The following is a 22,375-nucleotide window of genomic DNA, read 5'->3' as shown; positions in this document are numbered from 1 at the left end:
GTATGGATGCATAGATCATCGCCTAGATAATGAAAACTCGAAATATGGTCTGACGCGCCGCCACAAGCGGTGGTCAGTGGGCGGTCAACGCGGCGGTCAACTCCGGGTCAACCACCTCCGATGGCAAAGCGACCAACTACAAACTTGTTCAAAATGAAAGGGTGATCGACTTCCATACCTGGAGCTAAGTCTGGTTTGGTCTAGATCGTTCTAGATCAAGCTTTGAAGTTGGATTAATCTCAGCCTTCTGATCACGTTCCAGACTCCATCAGAACCGTCAAAATCTTCAACCTTGATCTACCGCTCTGCGCTCCAAATCGTCAAGCAAGGAGGATATGAGGATGATCAGGAGGAAGAGGAGATCACAAAAGTGGGAAGGATCGGCCCGTGCAACGCCGGCGTCGATGAGATCTGATCGGGTCGGTTACTCCGCCTGGGGTCGCTTCGATCCAGGTCTGGGGGAAACGGCGGGGCAAGATGACACCATGGGGCGACTGGTCGTGAAGCGACGAGTCTGGGGAGGGCCGGGTCGTGGCCGGAGGACGCCGGAGGAGGAAGATGGGGCCGGGTCGGGTCGACTAAGACCCGTCGGGTCTGAGGGTCGAAGGAAGAGGGAGAACGGAGAGAGCTGGGGGACTGTTCAGCAAAAATGAGATTTTTTCGTCCTTAATGAAAAATTCTGATTTTTCTGCTATTTATAGAAAAATCTCAATTTTCAAATATTCATAACTTATTCATACGAACTCCGAATATTGCGTTCCACATATGCACGAGATCGTATTTACGAGCTCTACAACTTTCATGAAGGAAGTTTTCCCAAATTCCGTATGTATAAAAAAAGTCAATTTCCACAAGCCCCTAAATAACGTTCGTTTTCGAAAATAAAATCGTTCGAACTAATTCCACAACTTTTCCAAGCTTCGTACTCGCTCCTACTATCGTGAAATCATTTCTAAAAATCCACGGAATTTAATTTGGATTTTCCGGGGTATTACAAGTGGTTTGTCAATCTACAATATATGTGTGTGTGTGCGCGCGCGCGTGCGTGCGTGTGTGTTTGGTTCTAGGAAAGCTATTGTGAAGAAGAAGAAGAATAGCTACCATCCATGGATAGAAGAAAAAGAAAATCGAACACCAAAAGGATCAAAATCGTATTAGGTTGACAAGAAAATACCTTGAACATAGAAAGCTTAATGTTAAACAAGGAGAACCACGTTCATAAAAAACATGACATTACATACAAGAGCCATAACCAGAGAAGCTTTGGTGTTGAAGAAGAAAAACATTATCAAAAAAATGCTTTAGAAAGATTGCTAACTTATAGAAGACGTACATGTTTTAAATTAGAATAATTTTAGGAATGATTTACATTAAATATGGTATTCAATGTCATATCAATTCCATAATTTTATGCCGGATCAATAAGAATAATTTAAGAAAGATATACATTAAATATGATTTTAAATTACTGATCAGATTGCTAATTTTAATCCTATTAATTCTGGACTTTTATGTGCAAAGACAATTAATAAGGGCATATTAGTCATGTAAAAAAGAAAAATTAATGAGAGTTGAGTCAACAAGATGGAAAATGAAATAAATCTGACGCGGTAGCTGAGTCATTGGACTGCAATTAACAAGAAAATTGATGCGGACTACAATCAATATAGGGTCTAGCTTTTGGACTTTAATCAAATTATATGTATCAACTAAAACATCGATGGATTGTCTGTAAATGGAAAATGAATACCTCAACTAAAATAGAATGTACATGCTGTCTAAATGCGTATTAAAAGATGCATTCATTCTTTTGAGATAATATAGAAGTGATGTTTTGAGGCAATTAATGGTCAACTCTTATTATAAATTTTGAGGACGAAATTTCTAAACGGGGGGAGTTTGTAATACCCAGCAAATTTGTGACACAAACTATATAATTAGCTAATCTATGTAAGCCTCGGGAAAATTATAGGAGTTAAGACAAAATTCTTGAGATTAATTTTATTATCTCTGTAATTGTTAAAGACGTGTAGGACAAAATTTCATAAAGTTTCGATGACTAGTAATGTCCAATTTGAGGACAGGGTAAGCCGGTATTAAAGTTTGTATTGAGATGAGTCTATGGAAGTTTATGTGAAATTTTTCAGATACTCAAGTTATTTATTATGATTTTTTAAAAATTTGAGAATTAAGAAAGTTTATTTGAAATAAAGGAAATTTAAGTGATTGAATCTGGATCATTGTTTACCACCGCTTCATCTTGACTGTTGAATTTAAGTGTATAGAAGTTTAGACTAGCTGGGGGAGACGTAGGAGGGAAGAATTCTCTCGCTGTATCTAGAACTCTATCTCCCCCTCTCTCCTCTCCTCTCCTCTCATCTTGCTATTGTCGGATCGGTTTCAGTGTTCTGTAACCGGATTTATTGTTCGATGATGTGATCCTATTGATCACCCTCTGTTTATGAGATCACCGATTATGATGAAATCGGGGTCGGGGGGGGGGGGGGGGGGGTCTAGTTGTTTCAAAGGTTTCTTGTACTTTTCAATTGACTTAGGTATCATGTTCAATCTAGACGACATGATCTATATGACGATGTGATTTAATTTCATTTTGATTTATTGTTGAACAATATAGTTTATGGGTCAAATATTCCAATTCACCCTTAATCTGGATTCGTTTCGATGAATCCGGGTTGGGGTGTTACATTGGGTGAGGAGAAATCCTCTCAAGGAGAATCTAGGTGATATGTAATTCCCTAAATGCAAATCTATGTGAGGAGAGATCCTCAAGGGGAATATATGTGAGGATAAATCTCCTCAAAACAAATCTGGGTGAGAAGTATTCATTTCGAGAGAAATCTGAGTGAGGAGTGGAATCTAGGTGAGGAGAAATTCTCTCAAGACGAATCTGGGTGAGAAGATTTCATCATGGAGTAATTTCAGCAAAAGAAAACAAACCTGATAGAGCCATGATTCAAAAAGTAACTCATTCTAGGTCAAAAACTTGATGGAACCACCTAGAGTCTTTTTTTGGATGTAGATGAAGTTAACATTCATATATCATTTTTTTTTTTTTTTTTTGAAAGGAAAAATGCTCGAGAGGAATCGAAACTCAGTCACCTTGAACGATAACATTCATATCTATTTGTATATAAATCTAATAAATTGATTCTTTTAAAAAAGATATATTTTCTAAAAATCTCTATTATTTTTGATATCTCATTTTTTCAAAATTTCGATAGATATGCAAAAATTGATATTTTAATCATTTCCATCACTTATTCTCTTTAGGCAAACTAATTATTCCATCACTAGTCGCAACCTACTCTACAATTTGTGAAATAAAATATGGAAAAGCCTGAACAGAAATGTGGGTTAGAAAAGAGTTAATAACAAGAGCTTTCCAGCCGCAAAGTGAGAAGAGACGAAATGGCCATCCCACTGAGTCCAACACCTGTTTTTTGCCTCTTTCCCCTTTCTGTTCTCCTTCTTCAGTTCTTCCTCCTCTGTTCTCCCTTTCTCCCTCTTCCACTCCCATGGCTGCCCATCTCCTGTTTCCACAATAACACAAATCAAATCCATTTTCCATAGCAAAAACTACAAAGAAACAGAACTTCAATCCAATTATCAACGAAGAGTTCAATCTTAATAGCATATGCAGAGGGACCTTGGGCTCTTCGACGACGGCGGAGATGAGATCGGAGAGGAGATCGAAGCACCGTGATGGAGCGCGTGAGAGGGAGGCATTTAAGAGGACACGTCATCCCATCAGTGGATATGGTCAGCTTAGTATAGTCCCAAAAGGAAAGGCCGAAAGGGACACCGACATCCCACCAAAAGCAAAAGGAGAGACCTAGTCGAAAAAGACAAAAGCAAAAGGAGATAGTAAAAGAGAAAGGAAGGGGCGTGTAGTGTAACTTCTAGAGAATTTGAAACCAATTCCCACTCAACTGAGAAACCACCAAAATTTTGAGATTTCCCTTAGCAGAGTTTTGTTGGTTCATCTATGGCTCTGTTCCGAGGTCACAAGGCCTCCCTTTCCAAATACACTACCTCTCCTTATCCATTTCTCTATCACGTGTTCTTGAGCTTCAGAGGTGAAGATACTCGAAAGAACTTCACTGATCACCTCTACACGGCCCTTGTCAACGCCCGATTTCAAACTTTCCGGGATTACGGACTCGAGAAAGGGAAAAATATCAAGGAAGAGCTTGAGAATGCCATTCGACAGTCACGAAGTTCTGTCATTGTGTTTTCGAAAGACTACACCTCTTCCAAATGGTGCCTCGAAGAGCTTGTCATGATCCTTGAACGCAAGAGGACCTCCAATCATTTCGTTTTACCAGTCTTCTACGACGTTGATCCATCCCATCTGAGGAAGCAGACTGGAAGTGTTGCAAAAGCATTTACTAGACACCAGAAAACTCAATCGTTGAGTAAAGTGAGAAGATGGAGGGCAGCACTTAGAGAAGTTGCAGGTCTAGCAGGAATGAATTTACAAAATGAAGCTGACGGGTATGTAAATTCAGATCATAACTAAAGCCTTGAGTAATTACTAACAACTGTATATACATGTCATGTATTTGTTGATTTTATCCGCATATCTAATTCATTGAAATTGATAGACTCAGAGCTGGCTAGCTTGTATGATATACTTTTGTTTTGATTGCAATATGTAGGCACGAGTCAAAGTTCATCCAAAAGATTGTTAGAGTGATTCAAGAAAAGCTAGGTCGTGTGCCCCTAAGCGATGTTCAGAAGGAATTAGAGGATAAGTTGTTATCTGTTAACCCTGTTCTTGATGACGCGGAGGGGAAGCAACTGAAATTCCAAACGACTGTGAAGCCATGGCTCCATAAGCTTAAAGAGGCTATCTATGAGGCTGAGGACCTGTTGCAGGAGATCAAAACAGAAGTGTTGAAGCAAAAGAACAATGACGAATATGGGAGTAGCACCAGTAAGGTACAAGAGCTCATCTCTACTCCATCTCATGCACTTGACTCAGCTTTAATATACTCCAGGGTAGAGGAAGTTCTTGAAACACTAGACAACATTTCAAAGCAGACAAAAGATGTCCTGGATTCGGAAGTCACCGCTGGACACAGAGTATCACGAACACTACCGTCAACTTCTTTGGTAGAAAAGTCTGTGTATGGAAGAGATGAAGAGAAAGAAAGATTCATTAAGTTATTGCTATCAGATGATGAGACTGGCAATGAAATAGGTGTGATTCCTATTGTGGGTATGGGTGGCATCGGAAAGACCACCATTGCCCAGTTTGTATACAACGATGTCAGAGTGAAGCAACATTTTCACCTCCAAGCATGGGTTTGCGTTTCAAAAGAATTTGATGTTTTTAGGATCTCGCAACATATTTATGAGTCCCTCACCTCAGAAGCTTGCCAAAGCACGAACCTAGATCTGCTTCTATCAAAGTTGCAGGCAACTTTGAGGGGGAAAAGGTTCTTCTTTGTTCTTGATGACATCTGGAACAAGAATTATAACGAGTTGGAATTCTTAATGCGTCCCCTTGAGTTTGGAGCACATGGAAGCAAAATTATTGTCACAACACGCGATGAAAATGTTGCACATATGATGGGTAGCCTTGAAGCTCACCGTCTCATGCCAATGTCTGAGGAAGATAGCTGGTCGTTATTCGAAAAATATGCCTTGAAAAATGCAGCTGTTGGTAATAACTCACATCTTGAAAAAATCGGTAGACAAATTGTTCGAAAGTGCAATGGTTTTCCTTTGGCTATTAAGTCCCTTGGGGGTCTCTTATGTTCTAAATTGCTAGTGGAGGAATGGGAAACTATATTGAACAGTGACATGTGGGAGTTCTCACCGGATGAGAGTGACATTCTGCCATCTCTATGGTTGAGCTATCTAGATCTGCCTCTACATCTCAAGCGTTGTTTTGCCTATTGTGCACTATATCCCAAGAACTATGAATTTCAAAAATCAGAGTTGATTTACTTGTGGAAGGCTGAAGATCTATTGCAACATAAAAAAAACAAAATGGCAGAAGAAGTCGGACAAGACTACTTCAATGATCTAATCTCAAGGTCATTTTTTCAACTTTCATCAAGTTCCGATGGATATTTCATCATGCATGAGCTTATCAATGATTTAGCAAGCTTTGTATCAGGAGAATTTTGTTTTAGGTGGGAGGGCGGTGATTCACCCAACAATTTGAGCAAGACTCGTCATTTTTCAGATATATATTATGATGAAGCTGATAGCGTTAAGATGTTTGAGGCTTTAAAGCTACCTAAATGTTTGCGCACCTTTCTATCATTAAAACCACGTTGGTGGTGGATGTTCAAAAAAGAACGATGTGATATATTGCCAAAATCACAATGTTTAAGAGTGCTCAAGTTATATGGGTACAATATTAAGGAATTGCCTGATTCAATTAACAACTTCAAACATCTTACGTACTTGGACTTGTCTGCGACTCCCATCAAAAAGTTACCTGATACAATTTGTACTTTGTATAACTTGCAAGTATTGTTGTTGTCAAACTGTCCAGGCCTTACTGAACTGCCAGCCAAATTGGGAAGATTGATCAACTTGAGCCATCTGGATATTACGGAGACAAAGTTAAAAAAGATGCCACCACAAATGGGTAAGTTGAAAGACCTCCAGATGCTACCAGAGTTTGTGCTAGACAAACACAATGCTGGGGATAATTTGCCGGAGTTAAAGAAGCTTGAAAAATTGCGTGGAAGACTTTGTATCTCAGGGCTTGTGCATAGCAGCGGTTTGGAGGCTTACATTCTGAGGGGCAAGAAGTTTCTTAAGGAACTGGTTTTGGATTGGAGAGGAAGGGATTCAAGTGAAGAATGCAATAATACTATAGAAGAAAGAGAAGTGCTTGAGAAGCTCCAACCTCACCTGAACCTGGAAAGGCTTACAATTAAAGGTTATGGAGGCAAAATGTTTGCAGGTTGGTCAGAATATTATTCTTCCTCTGCTCTTGTTTATCTTAAACTTGTTAATTGTGAGAATTGTATCTCCTTGCCACCATTGGGACAGCTACCTTCCCTCACAGAGCTTGATATTTCTGGGTTACATGAAGTGGTGTCCATAGGTTCTGAATTCTATTATGGTGACGGCAATACTATTACTACTAGTGTGAATAAACCATTTAGATCTCTACGGGCTTTAAAATTCTACAATATGAGTGGGTGGCAAGAATGGTCACGTGGGGTTTTTCCTAATCTTATTCAACTTGAAGTATCATGCTGTCCCAATCTTACCGGGAGATTAGCGTCAGACAGCAGTCTCCCATCTCTCGTGTCTTTGGAGGTATGGAATTGCCCGGAATTTGAATGTTTTCCGGAAGATGGATTCCCGTCAAAGTTAAAATCACTTGACATCAGCGACTGTAAAAAAGTGAATGCAAAGAGCATGCAGAATCTGAACAAGGGTCTCCGAACACTCACCTCTCTTGAAAAATTGTCACTTGATTTTGACTGCGACGAAAAAGTAGATTGGTTTGCGGAGGAGCAGGAGGGGCTGCTGCCCAGCACTCTCACATATCTAAAGATCTGCCGTCTGAATTGTGAGACCATCGACGGCGCCAAGTGGTTTGGCCATCTCAACTCTCTTCAAGAATTGGATATTTGGGATTGCCCTGCGCTCTGGTGCTTGCCAGATAGTGGGCTTCCCACTTCTCTTCAACGCTTGCAGATTTTGTGGTGCCCTGCTCTACAGTGCTTGCCAGATAGTGGACTACCCTCTTCTCTTTCTGATCTAAATATCTATGGATGTCCTTTGCTTGATGAACGGTGCCAAAGAGCGACGGGAGAAGATTGGCCCAAGATTGCTCACATCAAGTGCATAGATATCAATTGGAAAACGATATGACAACGACAGAGGGCTTATATTCTGATCAATTTGGCCATGTCTCAGCGGGTAAATGTGTCTTCTTTCTGCCCTGGTTCTTGATATGAAGCAGTTTCGTGGAAAGTGAGAAAAATTTCTTGATATGTTAAGACAGAGATAGGCCAAGGTTAAGATTGCTCGCAGGACCAATATTGCCATGTCTTGATGTCTGAGTTGTAAGCATAATTATCAAATTCGCTCTCAGTTGTTTAGGTTTACTCACCTCTTCACTCTAGTAGGCAATTTCTGATTTACTGCTTCTATTTTTGCACAGCTTCTCTTCTTATCTGAACTTGCAGACTGTTCTTTATCTCCTCTGCTCAATCACACAAACACAAGAGTACATTTAGAGTTTCCAAACTGAAAGAAAATCACAGAGAGATGAGAGCCAATTTTGGGTCGGTACGATATAATTGCCTTCGAGACATTTCTAGTACGCAATTTCTGGATTACTATGTCTGATCTCTCTTCAGTTCTTTCTAGTTGAACTGACTTGGTCTTTCATCAAAGACTTTCTAGAAGGCTTTTAAAGTTGCTCTTTCAATTTAATCTTCACAACCTGCCACACAAAATGTGGCAGAGTCAATCGAGGTAAATATTAAGTACCATAGAAACTTAAAACTCAAGCTTGCTAATGTAGCATAACTTTAATAGCTACTACATCTATGAATCTTTTGATCTTTTTCATTGTAATGCAGCACTGGGGTGCAATGAATTGCTACAAAAATGTTTGAACTGGAGTCCACAGTAGTGTCTGTCTTCCATTTCCTCATTGGCAAACTATAAACAGTTCACCACACAATGTGGAACCAGAAAGTAAAATGAGCAATTGAGTGTACGGTTATAGTTTTCTCGATCATTAATATCTTTACTAATCTTGAGTGTACTTTCTTTCTGCATGTAACTTCTGGATTCTCGTCTGACCACAGCTTCAGGGTCAAGCTGATAGTAATGGTTTTCTGTTTTCTTTTTCCAGTGTATATCAGCTCTCTAGAAGTTATACGTTCGCAATTATATGCAGCGCTACCAGTAAAGGTATTTTCAGTTTTGTTTAGAATATGGAATTCAAGAATTAATCGTCTTAACTAAAGGTCATTGCTTATCGATCTCTATGTTCCATTTGATGTTTAGCCTTAGGCCCTGCATTTTGGAGAAGATGGAGAGAGAGGTGAACTAAGATGTGAGATGTCCTGATAGTCCCAGTTGCAGTGCTACCGCTGAAGGTAAGTTTACTTCCTTATGGTGCTTTCTTTTTTTTGTTTTGGTACAAACTTTCTTGTGGTTCTTTGCTTCCATAATTCCATTCTTCTGTAGTATAGGAAAATTGAGAATTAATTACCTCAAACTTGGTGTCCATGGCAACAGACAACACATGATCAAACAGTGTTGCACTTTGATTGATTAGAACTGTCCTTACTGGCATATCACTCAATTGATAAGTTTTGTTAATGGCATGTATTTAGAGTGCTGATTAATTAAAAATTGGACATCGTGTTAAAATTAAATAAATAATCGTATTTTAGTTTCAATTGGTCTTTACCCTTAGGCCTGGAATTTCTATAATTTGGAAAAGCTGGGTAATATATCTTCTTTGCTCTCAATATATGCAGCATCTCAGTTTCCGAAATTTTTTACTCTTGGACCCCTCATCTCAGCAACCAACTGTGAGAGTTATTATCATTTATCCATGGTGGGATTTCTATACCTTGAAGTAGGATGAAAGCTTTATCTTCGGTGGGCTAGACTTGGAAATATGAAAAAGGAAGGTCCATGTTTGTAGTGATCGAGAGTTTTATAATAGGATACTTGGGACAGATAGCATTTTCTTGTGTAATAATTGAGATGGCCTTTGCAAGTACAACAGAGAGTGAAAAGGGGGGAGATTGGCCAAGATGTGGTATGCAATATCATAGTCATTCAATTCCATCTCAGGTGCTTTTCTGCAAGCTCTGCCACTTCCCTGTCATTGTTATCCATATATTGGGTCTCTCTATATATAATTGTACTGAAGTCAAGTGTTGGGAGCTAAGAAATGTCTCATGGCTGATCGACAGGGGAAACATCTTCTATTTCAGGGCCATTATCTAAGAGCTATTGGATTAGTTTCTTGTAACTTGGCCAGTGTGCTCTGTTTCATTATATATGTTATGAATTTTGTATGCTAATCCTTCCTAATGTTGGCTGCAGATGGACCAAGTGGATACTAGTATTGAATTTCTATTTTCCATTTGCACGTGTCAACCTCCGGAACCTCTTCTAATCAAAGCTTCTTGTGTTTCTTGAGCTCTCTAGATGTTATGCAATGCTGCTAGCCTACCAGTGAAAGTCTGAAGGTGCTTTACTTCTGTAGATTTGAAGTGATCATCTCTTTTCTATAACATGAATTTGAAGAGTGACTCTAACGCTTGTGACACTTCTCTATTATCTAAGGAACTATAAATTCATTAACTGTAATCTTGGTGCTGTGTTCGGGCGTGCAAAAGATAACATGAGGACCAACAGTGTTGCACCTTCATCAAAGGAATTACGCAGACGCAATGGAAACCCTTCTCTTCAGTTCACGCAGACGCGGCTAGGAGCACAGACGCACTTGAATATCTCCGTCTCTCTTTCCGACTGGCGTCACATCTCTCCTTAATCCTCTGGCCTCTCTTTCTTCTGTCCTCGTCAATCAACATCACGGTTCCGGGTTTGAAATCGAAGCCTCAATCAAGCAACGCGGCTTGGCAATTTGATTCAGGGTTCGTCTTCTATCTATTTCAGTTTAAATTTCTCTGATTTTGATGAATTTTTGCGTTCAATTTTGTTCTAGGTTTTAGGGGTATAATATTTGTTGAGTTAATGTTCTTTTAGTATATTAGTTTGTGGGGTTATTCTATTGGGATGATCAGAACTTTTTCTATACAGATTGATTTTCCAGGAGGGAGTAATATCCACAATCTCTAATTGGGTAATATTTAAAATGAGGATTTTTCCTGTCGGTTTTGGATGTACAGGTTTTCGTTGGGATCGACAATGGTAAGTAGTAAACTACAAAGGGAGGGCATATACTCAAAGGGTTGAACCAAAGCTTACTTGGTTGAGGTACAGCTGCCAAATGAGGCATTCTTAGAGAATTGGGAACCTACTAAAAGCTCTTATCTTGGTGAGAACATCAATCTTCTTTTCTTCTTGATATAAAGTTTGTTTTCCTTTTAGACACAAAGACCAAACTATGGTTTCTGTAGCAGAAATTTATAACTAAGCTGGAGATGTTGTGATTCACCCGTACTCAATTCTAGTTTACTGTTTATCACTTTGCCCCGTCATGTTTATTGGGTTCTGTAGTTTAGTGTTCATGTTTAAATGGATTTGTACTCTTTCTTGCTTTTCATATCCTTCATGTAGTTAGAAGTAGTCAATGCCTTCAAAACTTGGGGAGTTATTGTTAAGTTTTTCATTTTAGTAACTTGATAACCACGTGTAGAGATGTTTATGATTTGTGGCATATAGCAAAATCCAGAACCGATGGCAAAAGATCCAGAAATTGATCGGAAAAGATAAGGACATGAGGAATCAATTACACAACCAGAAGAAGAAAGAATTGGATTTAAAATGGTCATAGACCTGATAGTCTTGAATTTAAAAGAAAGAACATATCTGCTGCTTTGCCTACTTGATTTGTTTGGAACATAATAATACTCGATTAGAATTGAATGCATAACCACTGAAATGCATGCTGGAAAAGATGTCAACGTTGGGGTGTTTGAGCTATATGGAGATAGAGCACTTTCTGATGTTGCACTTAAGTTGGCATTATCAATTCCTTTGGCTGATATATTGGCATGCATGTGATAAATAAACTTAAGATATCAATAATGGAGTGAAGTATTCAATAGGAATGTTCTGTTTTTTGATAAATACTAATATGCTCTCCTTTTCCTTTGTCTATTTATTTTTCAGGGCTTTGGGAATCCAATCGTCCATCGCATCATTCTAAGGTACATACTGCAGTTTTACTTTGTCTATTTTATGCTTCTGTCCAGATTAATGAATGTTCTGTCCACATTTTATGCTTCTGTTCAGTCCATATTGATTATTGAATGTCCTACTGAAATGCATATATATTCATGAGTCTGTTACCTATGATGCACGTGACTAGTTAGAGCCATGGAAAAAGCTTTGTGTTGAGAAGTGTAATGGGGATGTATAGTACAAAAAGAATGAAGAGATTAAACTGGAGTGTGTTTTTCAACATTTAATACTCGCACAGTCGCGCCCAGTTTGTTTGTTGCTCATAAAATTGCAAAATGGGGTAGTGATCATAAGTCAGAGTTCAATCAAAGGTTTACATGATGACCCAGTTTACAAATGCAACAAAAGAAAAGCTTATATATCCTTTTTTTTTTTTTTCTAGGAGAAAAGAAGTCATAGTAAACTCTGAAAGATGTCAACATCTTCTAAAAATATGGATGGAATTAGAAACCTTAAATAGGATTTGAGGGATATGGATGTTAGGCTTTCGGGTCGGAAAATGAAATTTGCTTTGAGCTTCCTTTTGGCTATTTGGTAATGTGCAGGACTAAAATATCAGTTTGATTATTTTGCTCAGTTAGTGCATGGTTTATTTTTTAATGTCATTTGGTTCTCCAGGTTCCTTTACTGTTACTGTGTATGGTGTTTTCGTACCCCGACATGTATTCTATCATCTTCATGCTTTGTATGCATATCTGTGGTGCCTCTATGTTGCCCTTTGCGTGCTAGTCATGTGGCCTTCATTTGATGTAATACTAGTAGATCAGGTTTCTGTTGTCATCCCATTGCTGAAGCTGAAGAAGTCAGCAAAGGTATTTACACCTGGAGATTTGTGTTTTAAAGCTATGAACATCTGGAGATTTGTGTTTTAAAGCTATGAACTGACAAGTGGGTTTGCTGAGAAATCAAACATATTTGTGTGGCTCTGATTCCTTTCTTTTATTTTTATGTAGCTCTGTTCATGGATCTCCTTTACTTGAAAGCTCAAGTGTATTTGAGGCGAAGAAAACTGCAGAAAAAACAGCAGCTTCTCTTGGCATGTATCCTGTTACTTTCCGTTCTTTACATGCAGCATCTCATAATACTTGTAGCTGTTGGACCCCTACCTCAGTAACCAGTTATGAGACCTGTCAAAAGTGAAAACATCTCCTAATACTTGAAATCAGTTCTTGCAATAAAAGACTTTGTTGCAAACAATTTGCAGAATTTGAAGAGGTCTCCTAAGTCGTAACAGAGCAAGTGGCAGATTGTCCCAAGATTGCTGACACTGACATTTGTCAATATGGATATGACGCGCTTGCGATGTCTTGACATAGTTATCATAATCATTTAATAATCTGTCAGGTATTTCTTCTTCAATATAATTCTACTTATTTAACATTGTAGTACTCTATAAAGCTGTAATGCTGTATGATGAAACTTAGAACCTATAATTTTTTAGCTCGGGTCCATAATCAGGAGAGCTAATCATTCAATAAATGATATTGCAATCCTTATAGTCTATCAAAATCACATCTGCGGTTTAAAGTTTCACATAACATCGAGATATAGTCATTTATGTTTCCTTAACCATATTGTAATGCCTGTTGATCCTTAGGCCCTGAATTATATATTAACAAGCTGGCTAATGTATTCTCTTTGTTGCCTATTATATATTAACAAGCTGGCCGAAAGTAAGAAAATATTTTTGAGGCTTTCAACTATTGGACCTCCTGGAGAATCACCTTCTCAGAGAGGGAAAGAGAGAGGTTAATTAATTAAGACTGCTCTCATCCCCAACATCGTCAAGATTTGCATTGTCCTAATAGTCCCGGTTGCAGTGCTTCTACTAATGGTATCTTTACTTCCTTTTGGTGCTTTAATTTCATACTTTTGAAGTATTTAAGGACTGAATCTGAAAATGAAGAATTAATGACCTCAAAAGGTTGTGGCTCTTCTCTATTATATCAGGGGAGCATTATATTAATCAGGACAGAAAAAAGGGGGAAAAATGGTCTCTATGGCAAAAGAGAACACGTGACCAAACACCTTGAATGATAAGAGCTGCCCTTACTGTCCCGTAAAATCCTTTCCGTTCCAAATCAATCTATTGATAAGTTTTGTTAAATGCATATATTTAGAGTGCTGATTAATTCATGTCAAAGAAAATTAAACATTGTTTAAAAAAGAAACAGCATTCTGCGTCTAATTGGTCTTTACACTTGGGCCTTTATACTTTAGAAAAGCTAGCTAATATATCCGTTATATTATCTATTCCTTACATACTGCATCAGTAACTGAAATTTTAACTCTTGGAGCCCTCATCTCAGTAACCAGCTGTGAGTGGTAACTTTATATTTTAGATGACAGGATACTTGGCTCCGATGATTGCCTACATACCCATGTCACTTTCTTTGTCTTGTATAATAACTGAGATGGTCTTTGCAAATACAATACTGCCTGAGTGAAACTGGAGAGAGGGAGGGAGAGAGCCAAGGGAGGGGGATTGGCCCAACACATATATGATGTGCAAGATCATATTTGGTTTTAGCACTCAGGTGCTTTTCTGTAAACTCTACTGCTTTTTCAATGTGATAAGCCGCGGTAAATATTAAGTACCTCAAAAAGTTATTACTCAAGTTAACTAACTAGCATAAGGTCAATAAGAAATTCAGCATTAACTTCAACAGCTACTACATCAATCTAAGCATCTTTTGATATTTTTCATTGTAACGCATCATGGGGTGTATATTGAATTTCTACAAAAATGTTTGAACTGGAGACCACAGTAGTGTGTCTTCCATTTCCTCATTGAAAAACTATAAATAGTATACCACACAATGTGGAACCAGAAAGTAAAATGAGCAATTGAGTGTACATTTATATTTTACTCAATCATTAATATCATTACTAATCTCGAGTCTACTTTCTTTTTGCAGGTAACTTCTGGATTCTCTTCTGACCACTGCTTCAGGCTGATAATAATGATTCTTTTTTGTTTTGCCAGTGTATATGTTACAAATTTACGATTGAATGTGACACTACCACTAAAGGTATTTTTACTTTTGTTTAGAATGAGGAATTGAAGAATTAAATGGTCTTAACGAAGGTCATTGCTTATCTCTATGTTCCATTTGATCCTTAGCCTTAGCTACATTGTGGAAAAGATGGAAAGAGAAAGGTGAATTATGATGTGCGATGTCCTGATAATACTCAGTTGCAGTGCCGCCACTGAAGGTAATTGTACTTCCTTGTGGTGCTTTGCTTCCATACTCTTAGTATATGAAAATGGATAATTAATTACCTCAAAATGTCGTTGCTCCTCTATTATACCAGTAGAATTACAGTAATCAGCAAAGAAACTTGGTGTCCATGGCAACAGACAACACATGACCAAATAGTGTTGCATTTTGATTGATAAGAACTGTCCTTACTGGCCTGTAAGATCCTTTCCCTTCCATTTTACTCAATTGAAAGTTTTGTTCAATGCTTGTATTTAGAGTACTGATTAATTCATGACCAATTTTTTATTTTTATAAATTGGACATTGTCTTAAAGATTAATAAATAATCGCATTCTAGTTCAATCGGTCTGCAACCTCTACCGCTTCCTTGTCATTGTCATCCATATATTGGGCATCTTTATGTTTGTACTGAAATTAATTGTTGGCAGCTAAGAAAGTTCTCATGGCTGATTGACAAGGAAACATATTCGATTTCAGAGCTTTTCTACAATCATTTGGATGTATGAATGCCATTATTTAAGAGCCATCGGATTAGTATCTTATACTTTGCAGTGTCCTCTATTCCATCATATAAGTTTTGAGATTTGTATACTAATCCTTCCTAATATCGACTGCAGATAGATAAAGTGGGTACTAGTATTGAATTTCTATTTTCCATTTGCATGTGCCAACCTCTGGAACCTCTTCTAATCAAAGCTTCTAGTGTTTCTTGAGCTCTCCGGATGTTATGCAATGCCGCCAGCTTGCCTCTGATGGTCTGAAGGTGTTTTACTTCTATAGATCTGAAGTGATCATTTTTTTTTTTAAATAATCTGAAATTGAAGAGTGAAAGCTTGTGGCACTTCTCTATTATCTCAGGAGCTATGAACTCATCAACTGAAATCTAGGTGCTGTGTATGGGCGTGCAAAAGATAACTGTGTTGCACCTTCATTGACTACAACTCCCCTGAGACTGTAAGATTCTTTTCAGCTTCCAAGTCAATCAACTGTTGTGTATTTCTTACCTATAAAACAAAAAATAAAAGCATTGCAACGCCAATTGATTTGAGCTTCTTCTCTGTTCTTTACATGCAGCATGTCAGCTGATATGGAGGGTCACCAGAGGTGTCTATGTTGTTTGTGTCATCTCAATTATTTACCTGTGGCCTCTTAATTAAGTAGCTAAGAAACTATTTGCATTGAGATGGTGGGAGTCTGTAGGTCAAAGGCTTCAACTTCCGAGGAGCAGACATAGAAGTAGCATGAAGAGGCAGTTTCCTGTTTGTAGTATCTTTCTATTGGCTATAGAGAGACACTACCTGGACTGTTGTTTCTAGTGCTTGTTAATCAATTTTTCCATCATTAGTGGAACATTTTCAACAATTTTGTACGAACTTATGCATTCTTATGCGCACGTACAACAGAGTTTTACTCAAGTTTCCGGACAGTTCCAGCTAATTACAACTAGAAATCTGAAGAGAATGTATCATGTATGGCACTGTTTTGGAAAACTCAAAGCAGAGCTATGAATATGCACAACATTCATGGGAATGTATCCTAAACCTGTACCTGCGTTGTTATCAGTTTCAACTACACCAGATATCATCGAAAACCTTTTAAGTCCTATAGTTGGACTTATTTGGTTTCATAAGAAAACTAATAAACCAGATGTTGCACGGTTTGGTGCAGCCCATGTCCAAGCCCTATTTTCAAAATTTATTTAAAGCTTTCTTCTTTATCTCAGAACTGCAATGCAAAGAGTACGCAGAATCTGAGGAGTGGCTGCTGCCCAGTACTCTCACTTGTCTCAAGATCTACCTTCTGATTTGTGAGACCATCGACGGTGCCAAGTGGTTTGGCCATCTCAACTCTCTTGAAAAATTGGTCATTGCAGTTGCTCTGCGCTCCAGTGCTTTCCAGATACACAATTCTCTTAAATTCTTGAAAATTAGGAATTGCTTTTGTACAATGATGTTAGAGTTTTTTTTTTTTTTTTTTTTGAGAGAAGGAAATGCATTGCATTAAACTGCTAAACGCAATGATGTTAGAGTTAAACAACATTTTGACATCCAAGCACGGGCTTGTCCGCTTGTATTTGAATCCTCAAATATAATCACGTGTGCATTTTAGATTTTCAAATGACATTGAGATATAAATCATATAATCTAAAGCCACAAAGTTTCTCACCTAGTCGTCTCCCCTGTGAGGCCTAATTCGATATGAATTTTCTTTTAGGTTTTGGAGCAGTGTCTTGTTGTTCTACATGGTTAGGTCAATAAGATTATACTGATCTATTGCCAGAGTCCATTGTACCTGTTCCCCCTACAGATTTGAGTTTAGGATCATGCGGAAAACTTTATTAGCTCGGAATGTATCATACTCTGTTTTTCCTGTCTTGAATCTTCTTCTTCTTTTTACATGGTCTGTATAGTTATGACAGCACACATGGCAACTTTCCGCCATCGGAAGTTAGCCTCAACCAGGAATGGTTCTGGACTCCTGCATACTCTATGACATCATGTCTTCTAGAATGATCAACATATAAAGGGAGAATCTACATAACAACAGCATCCAAATGGCAATTGATCATTAAGCCCTGAATTATACTTAGAAAGCTGGGTAATGCATGTATCCTCTGTCTGCCCTATGTTTAATATGCAGCATCTCAGTAAGCAAAACTTTTACTGCTTGTAAATTTATGGCAACACATTCAAAAAAAAAAAAAAATTCAGACTTTTTAAGCAGTATTGAAGGATAATTGACTTTAGTGTGCCTTGTCAAACTAAGATTACTTTCTGTAGTTGTAATAGAAGAGAATATTCTAGATTCCTAGTTCTAGTTAGAATAGCAATCCTTGTACTTCAAGATAATCCCTATATATAGGGCTCCTATTATCAATGAAAGACACATCAATTTCTCCCTACAATCTTCTCTACAACCTTCATTCTTAAACACATTATCAGCATGAGCCCTAACCCTGAAATCAAAAGCCGAAAACTCAAGAAATTAAACCCTCCACCGGTTGGCCTCGCCATTAGCCTTGCTACTAGCCTCACCTCGGTTTGCCTCGCCTCACAATCCCGTTAGCCTCGCTTCAACAAGCATCTTCACGCCTACTCCAACACGCGCGTGATTCAGATTTCAAGCTTCGAACAACAAGTAAGTTTTTATAAAAATTCCAGCTTTATTTAAATTCTTGTTGTTTTCTTTCTCGGGGACTTCCAAAATCTCTTCTTCATCATCCCATCTTTCTTATAACGTGGGTTCAATTCATAAAAGTGGAATCGTGGGGAGTTCACGCCAAAATACAAACTAAGAGCGTTCGTAAGCTACGAACTAAGAGTGTTCGTGAGCATCGAAATTGACCATTCAAACATCATTGTTTCGGACTAGTCCAAACTTCTTGGAAATCGATTTCTTGGTAGCAAAGAGGCTTGGAAATCGATTTCTTGGTAGCAAAGAGGCTTGGAAATCTTATTTTAGTTGTCGTTGAAGTTTTTACTCCGAAACTAATTTATTCTCCTTTTGTTTTCAGATGTCGAATGATAATGCACAAAAGCTCGACTTTCCTAAGCTTGACTCTTGAGGCATAGGTAACCATAGTTGGGTAACCGATGTTGAGAACCATCTCACTGCAAAAAGGATCTTGCCCATCATTCAAGCACTGAATCCGGATGTTATACTCGAGCCAACGCCAAGCAGGAAGGCTCAAGCTCTCATCTTGATGTGACGTCACATGGATGAATCCCTCTGATGGGAATACATGTCGATCAAGGATCTGAGAGCTCGATGTTTGCACTAGAAGAGCGCTTTTGTAATGTCCAAGATTCTCTCCTCCCTGACTTGAAGGTGAAGTGGAATGATCTACGCTTCTCTGACTTCAAGTTTGTTTCTGAATATAATTTAGAGGCTCTGCGCATCAAGTATGTTGGATTTTTGTGGAGTAAATCTCATAGAAGATGAGTTAATTGAGAAAACTCTCTACATTCCCCGTCTCAACACTCTTGGTATGTAAGCAATACAGAGGTGTGTACAATGCTGGACGGATCACAAGGTTTGATCAGCTAATCAATGTTATGTCTGTGGCTGAGAAACACGATAACATACTAGTGAAAAATTATAATTCAAGGCCCGTTGGAATTAAGAGTGTTCATGAGGTGAATTATAATGCACCCAAAGGAGGGCAAAAGGAGTGGAACTCTAAAGTTAAGGGACAACAAAATGGACGTGTGGGTCTATATAACTGCCCTACAAACGAAGGTAACCGCCAAAATGAGGCGGGGACACATGGCAACACAAGCCAATGTGTGAGAGGGGGGCACGGCACCTCCGGCTGTGGTGGCAATGCCACCGGCCATAGGGGAGGCACCAACGTCCAATAAGGACGCCAAAATCACCCACGTCCAATAAGGACGCCAAAATCACCCACGTGCACAAGCTGCACCTCAATTAAAGGGAGGCAACCACAATGACGTATGTCATAGATGTGGATTCAGTGAGCATGGGTTTAAACAATGCACTGCGAGCAACAAGTTAGCTGCACAATACAAGGCATATAGAGACTTGAGAGAGCAAGAAGCCTATCTCGCAACTGAAGGAGAAGATGGAGATGACAATGACGTCAATCTCATAATTGCAAACTTCAAATCTGGCGAAGACAAGCACATGGATGCCGCAAATTTTGATTGAATAGTCTTTATTTTTCCACGAATTTTATGTAATGGCATTAGCCTTAAATCAATAAATGACAATAGTTTTAACTCTTTCTCGACTAGGTCCATCTAATTAATTGTGATGTCTAGGAAATGTTTGATATGAGAGAACGGTTTCACAAGTGAGCATTGCTCCGCCAAAATCTCACCTTATCTTACCTGGTCACTACTAAATTGGAGTTACTGAAAGGATTGAGTAATTACTATTTGTCTAAGTTTGATTTTATTATTTTGGATTAGATTGATGTAATCATTGGCTATTATTAATAAAATATCGATTTATTTTATTGAATGTCTTGGACATATTAGAATTTCAAACCTTTTTGTTTTTAGGTATGTTTTTTGGAGAGCTAGAATGCCTAACGAATAGTGCTACTACGCACATTGTGCTTCACATAGGCAATTATTCCTTGAGATGATACTTACTCAATCTTCAGTGACTACAATGCACTACAAAAAAAGGTGTCATTCATAGCATATCACAATAGCGTTTTTTCTGGAAATGCTATCAATCGTAAGTTTATAATATTTCAATAGCGTTTACAATTTTTAAACGCTATTAAATGAATGTAAACGCCATTAAATGATACCCATACACGGAAATTGTGAGCGGGCAGCCAAAAATAAAAGGAGCGCGGAGTTAAAATTTTAAATTGAAGTTGATAGTCAATCAAAGTAAAACTTATCGCCTCGAAACAAAGAAAAAATACTCTCTCTCTCTCTTTCTCAACAGAAAATCCCAGCAACTCTCTTCGTTCATCTCTTTCCCAGATTCGAGTACGGCGTACCTTCTTCGTCTTCTGTTTCATTTCCTCATTTTTTCTACGTAAATCCAAATATACTATAAATTCATCTGAATCAGAATCGTTCAGAGGCGCAAGGATTTTTGTGAGTGTGCACGACGAGCGCATCAGAGCTTTTCTATAACCGCAGGTCTCGCTACAACAGCTGAGCCACCCACCAGGATCCCTGCTTCGACCCCCTCTGTCCGCTTGACCGGATTTACAATCATCGCCACCATGATCTTCATGAATTTGACGGCTGCGAACTCCTCCGCCGCCCCTTGTTGCCCCACCTCTGCCACCGCGTCTGCCTCACAGTATTTCAATTACTTTTTTTCGATTGAGTTTCAAAATAGTAAGTTTTTGGACTCTCTTGTTTGGGATTTTTGTTTTGTTGAATTTTGGGTTGTTGGTTCAGAAATAGATTTAGGGCCATTTCTAATTTTTGCAATCTCGTCCATTTTGGTGACAAGAGATGGGTGTTGAGTGGGTTGGGCAGAGGCACCATAGGCATCGTTCTCAAGCGTGTGACCTTCACGTCACCTGCATCAAAATCGGTTCTGTCTCTCTATCCATTTTCTTCTTTCTATTTCAATCTTTGATGACTCAAAACTGAAAAAAGATGTATTTCTCTTCAATGAAACTTTATTAAATATGGTTAAAATAGATGAAACTGAAGAATAAGACTATTACATGTACTTGGATATCGATTTTTCATTCGTAATGTTTCCATGATTGATGCTTTTAGTTAATTACTTGTTTTATCTGACAACAATTTGCAGATCTGAAGTTGAATACAAATGGTGGTACTATGTCTCCCTTTGATTATGGTATGGTTTTCGTTCTTGATGATGGTGCATAGGTACTTCACCCTTGAGCCTCTTCCTTTCATTACAATTGCTCATATTGATAATTGATCATTGCTTCTGGAATATGACTCACTGTGTTATACCAATACTATTATTAAGCTTTTTGAGCTGAATCTTTATTCCTAACAAGTTGATTTAGAATGGGTAACTATAAACAATATAAGTTCTTGTGAAAAGTTGGTACTCTTGGACGACCCATAGCAGAATCTTTCACAGGTTGGGGAATCTTGGTTTGTCCTATGGTACTTTTCATTGTAGCTCTAATTTTGTCTATTTTCTGATATGTATAACAGGTTGGGGAATCTTGGTTTGTCCTATGGTACTTTTCATTGTACCTCTAATTTTGTCTATTTTCTGATATGTATATGTATATATATATATATATATATATATATATATATATTTTTTTTTTTTTTTTCTATTGGCTCTTTGTGGTTGAAGTTCATACCCTGGTATTATTAGTTTCTTTTCGTATATATAGCTCAAGATATAAGAAACCACCTCTGTTCCTCTACTGTAATTGGTAAAGCTCAAGTTGACCTTTTTGATTTATTGGTGTTGTTTTTATCTTAAACATGTATTACAATGCCAGTATTGATCCCAAAATGAGTGGAGACCTAGTAGCTGCTCAGGTTGTCAAGCAATCAGGTCAAGCTTTTAATTTAGTTCTTTTATTCAATATCCCATGAAGAAGTTCACATTTTTGTTTGAAGATTTTGAATTATAGTGCTTTATGACCAGGGAGGCAATGGTAATCTTGAAACTTTGTTGAATGAGTTTAGGTACCCAAGCGTTTCACACAATTGACACTTTATGTTGGATATAATTCTTAGGGTCTGCTTATGACATCTTTGATTTTTGTTATGTTTTATTTGTTGTAATTAAACAGGAGAAAGTGGAGAACAT

The 22,375-nt window shown here is 38.1% G+C and overlaps 1 protein-coding gene and 3 long non-coding RNA genes across 16 annotated transcripts; 3 read left to right on the top strand and 1 right to left on the bottom strand.

Moving 5' to 3' along the window:
• Nucleotides 1-3,248: 3,248 nt before the first annotated feature.
• On the bottom strand, nt 3,249-3,737 carry LOC133717945 (uncharacterized). Its single transcript, XR_009850042.1, has 2 exons — nt 3,668-3,737; nt 3,249-3,551 (listed from the first exon to the last, which is right to left on the bottom strand). It is a non-coding gene; the product is annotated as an uncharacterized LOC133717945 (long non-coding RNA).
• On the top strand, nt 3,440-8,925 carry LOC133717944 (putative disease resistance RPP13-like protein 1). Of its 4 annotated transcripts, none has more exons than XM_062144719.1 (6): nt 3,440-4,515; nt 4,680-7,920; nt 8,006-8,066; nt 8,165-8,481; nt 8,589-8,725; nt 8,867-8,925. In XM_062144719.1, exons 1-2 carry the CDS (start codon nt 4,007-4,009, stop codon nt 7,870-7,872), a joined length of 3,702 nt encoding a protein of 1,233 aa, XP_062000703.1. In that variant the 5' UTR covers nt 3,440-4,006; the 3' UTR covers nt 7,873-7,920; nt 8,006-8,066; nt 8,165-8,481; nt 8,589-8,725; nt 8,867-8,925. The 4 variants fall into 4 exon arrangements, with proteins under 4 accessions (XP_062000703.1, XP_062000704.1, XP_062000700.1 ...); XM_062144720.1 differs by having other exon boundaries at nt 8,002-8,066; XM_062144716.1 differs by having other exon boundaries at nt 4,680-8,066.
• Nucleotides 8,926-9,496: 571 nt separating this feature from the next.
• Nucleotides 9,497-12,843, top strand: LOC133715606 (uncharacterized). Of its 4 annotated transcripts, none has more exons than XR_009849134.1 (6): nt 9,497-9,822; nt 10,078-10,223; nt 10,321-10,631; nt 10,887-11,035; nt 11,833-11,870; nt 12,523-12,843. It is a non-coding gene; the product is annotated as an uncharacterized LOC133715606 (long non-coding RNA). The 4 variants fall into 4 exon arrangements; XR_009849136.1 differs by having other exon boundaries at nt 9,945-10,223; XR_009849135.1 differs by having other exon boundaries at nt 9,497-10,223; nt 10,374-10,631.
• Nucleotides 12,844-13,581: 738 nt separating this feature from the next.
• LOC133715887 (uncharacterized) lies at nt 13,582-16,689 on the top strand. Of its 7 annotated transcripts, none has more exons than XR_009849259.1 (8): nt 13,582-13,738; nt 14,254-14,441; nt 14,823-14,936; nt 15,029-15,120; nt 15,220-15,323; nt 15,745-15,890; nt 15,986-16,081; nt 16,202-16,689. It is a non-coding gene; the product is annotated as an uncharacterized LOC133715887 (long non-coding RNA). The 7 variants fall into 7 exon arrangements; XR_009849257.1 differs by having other exon boundaries at nt 14,247-14,441; nt 14,891-14,936; XR_009849258.1 differs by having other exon boundaries at nt 14,247-14,441.
• The last annotated feature ends 5,686 nt before the right edge of the window (nt 16,690-22,375 follow it).

The sequence above is a fragment of the Rosa rugosa genome, chromosome 6 (assembly GCF_958449725.1).
Source record: "Rosa rugosa chromosome 6, drRosRugo1.1, whole genome shotgun sequence".
NCBI classification, from domain to species: domain Eukaryota; kingdom Viridiplantae; phylum Streptophyta; class Magnoliopsida; order Rosales; family Rosaceae; genus Rosa; species Rosa rugosa.
The sequence above is the reverse complement of the archived record's forward strand: the minus strand, read 5'-3'. Positions and strand labels throughout refer to the sequence as shown.

What these genes read in the sequence shown, in the direction of transcription:
- LOC133717944 (XM_062144719.1), top strand. Translation starts at nt 4,007, where the DNA reads ATGGCTCTGTTCCGAGGTCACAAGGCCTCCCTTTCCAAATACACTACC. An exon ending in TTACAAAATGAAGCTGACGG is followed by an intron (nt 4,516 to 4,679) that starts GTATGTAAATTC and finishes TGCAATATGTAG; the next exon opens with GCACGAGTCAAAGTTCATCC.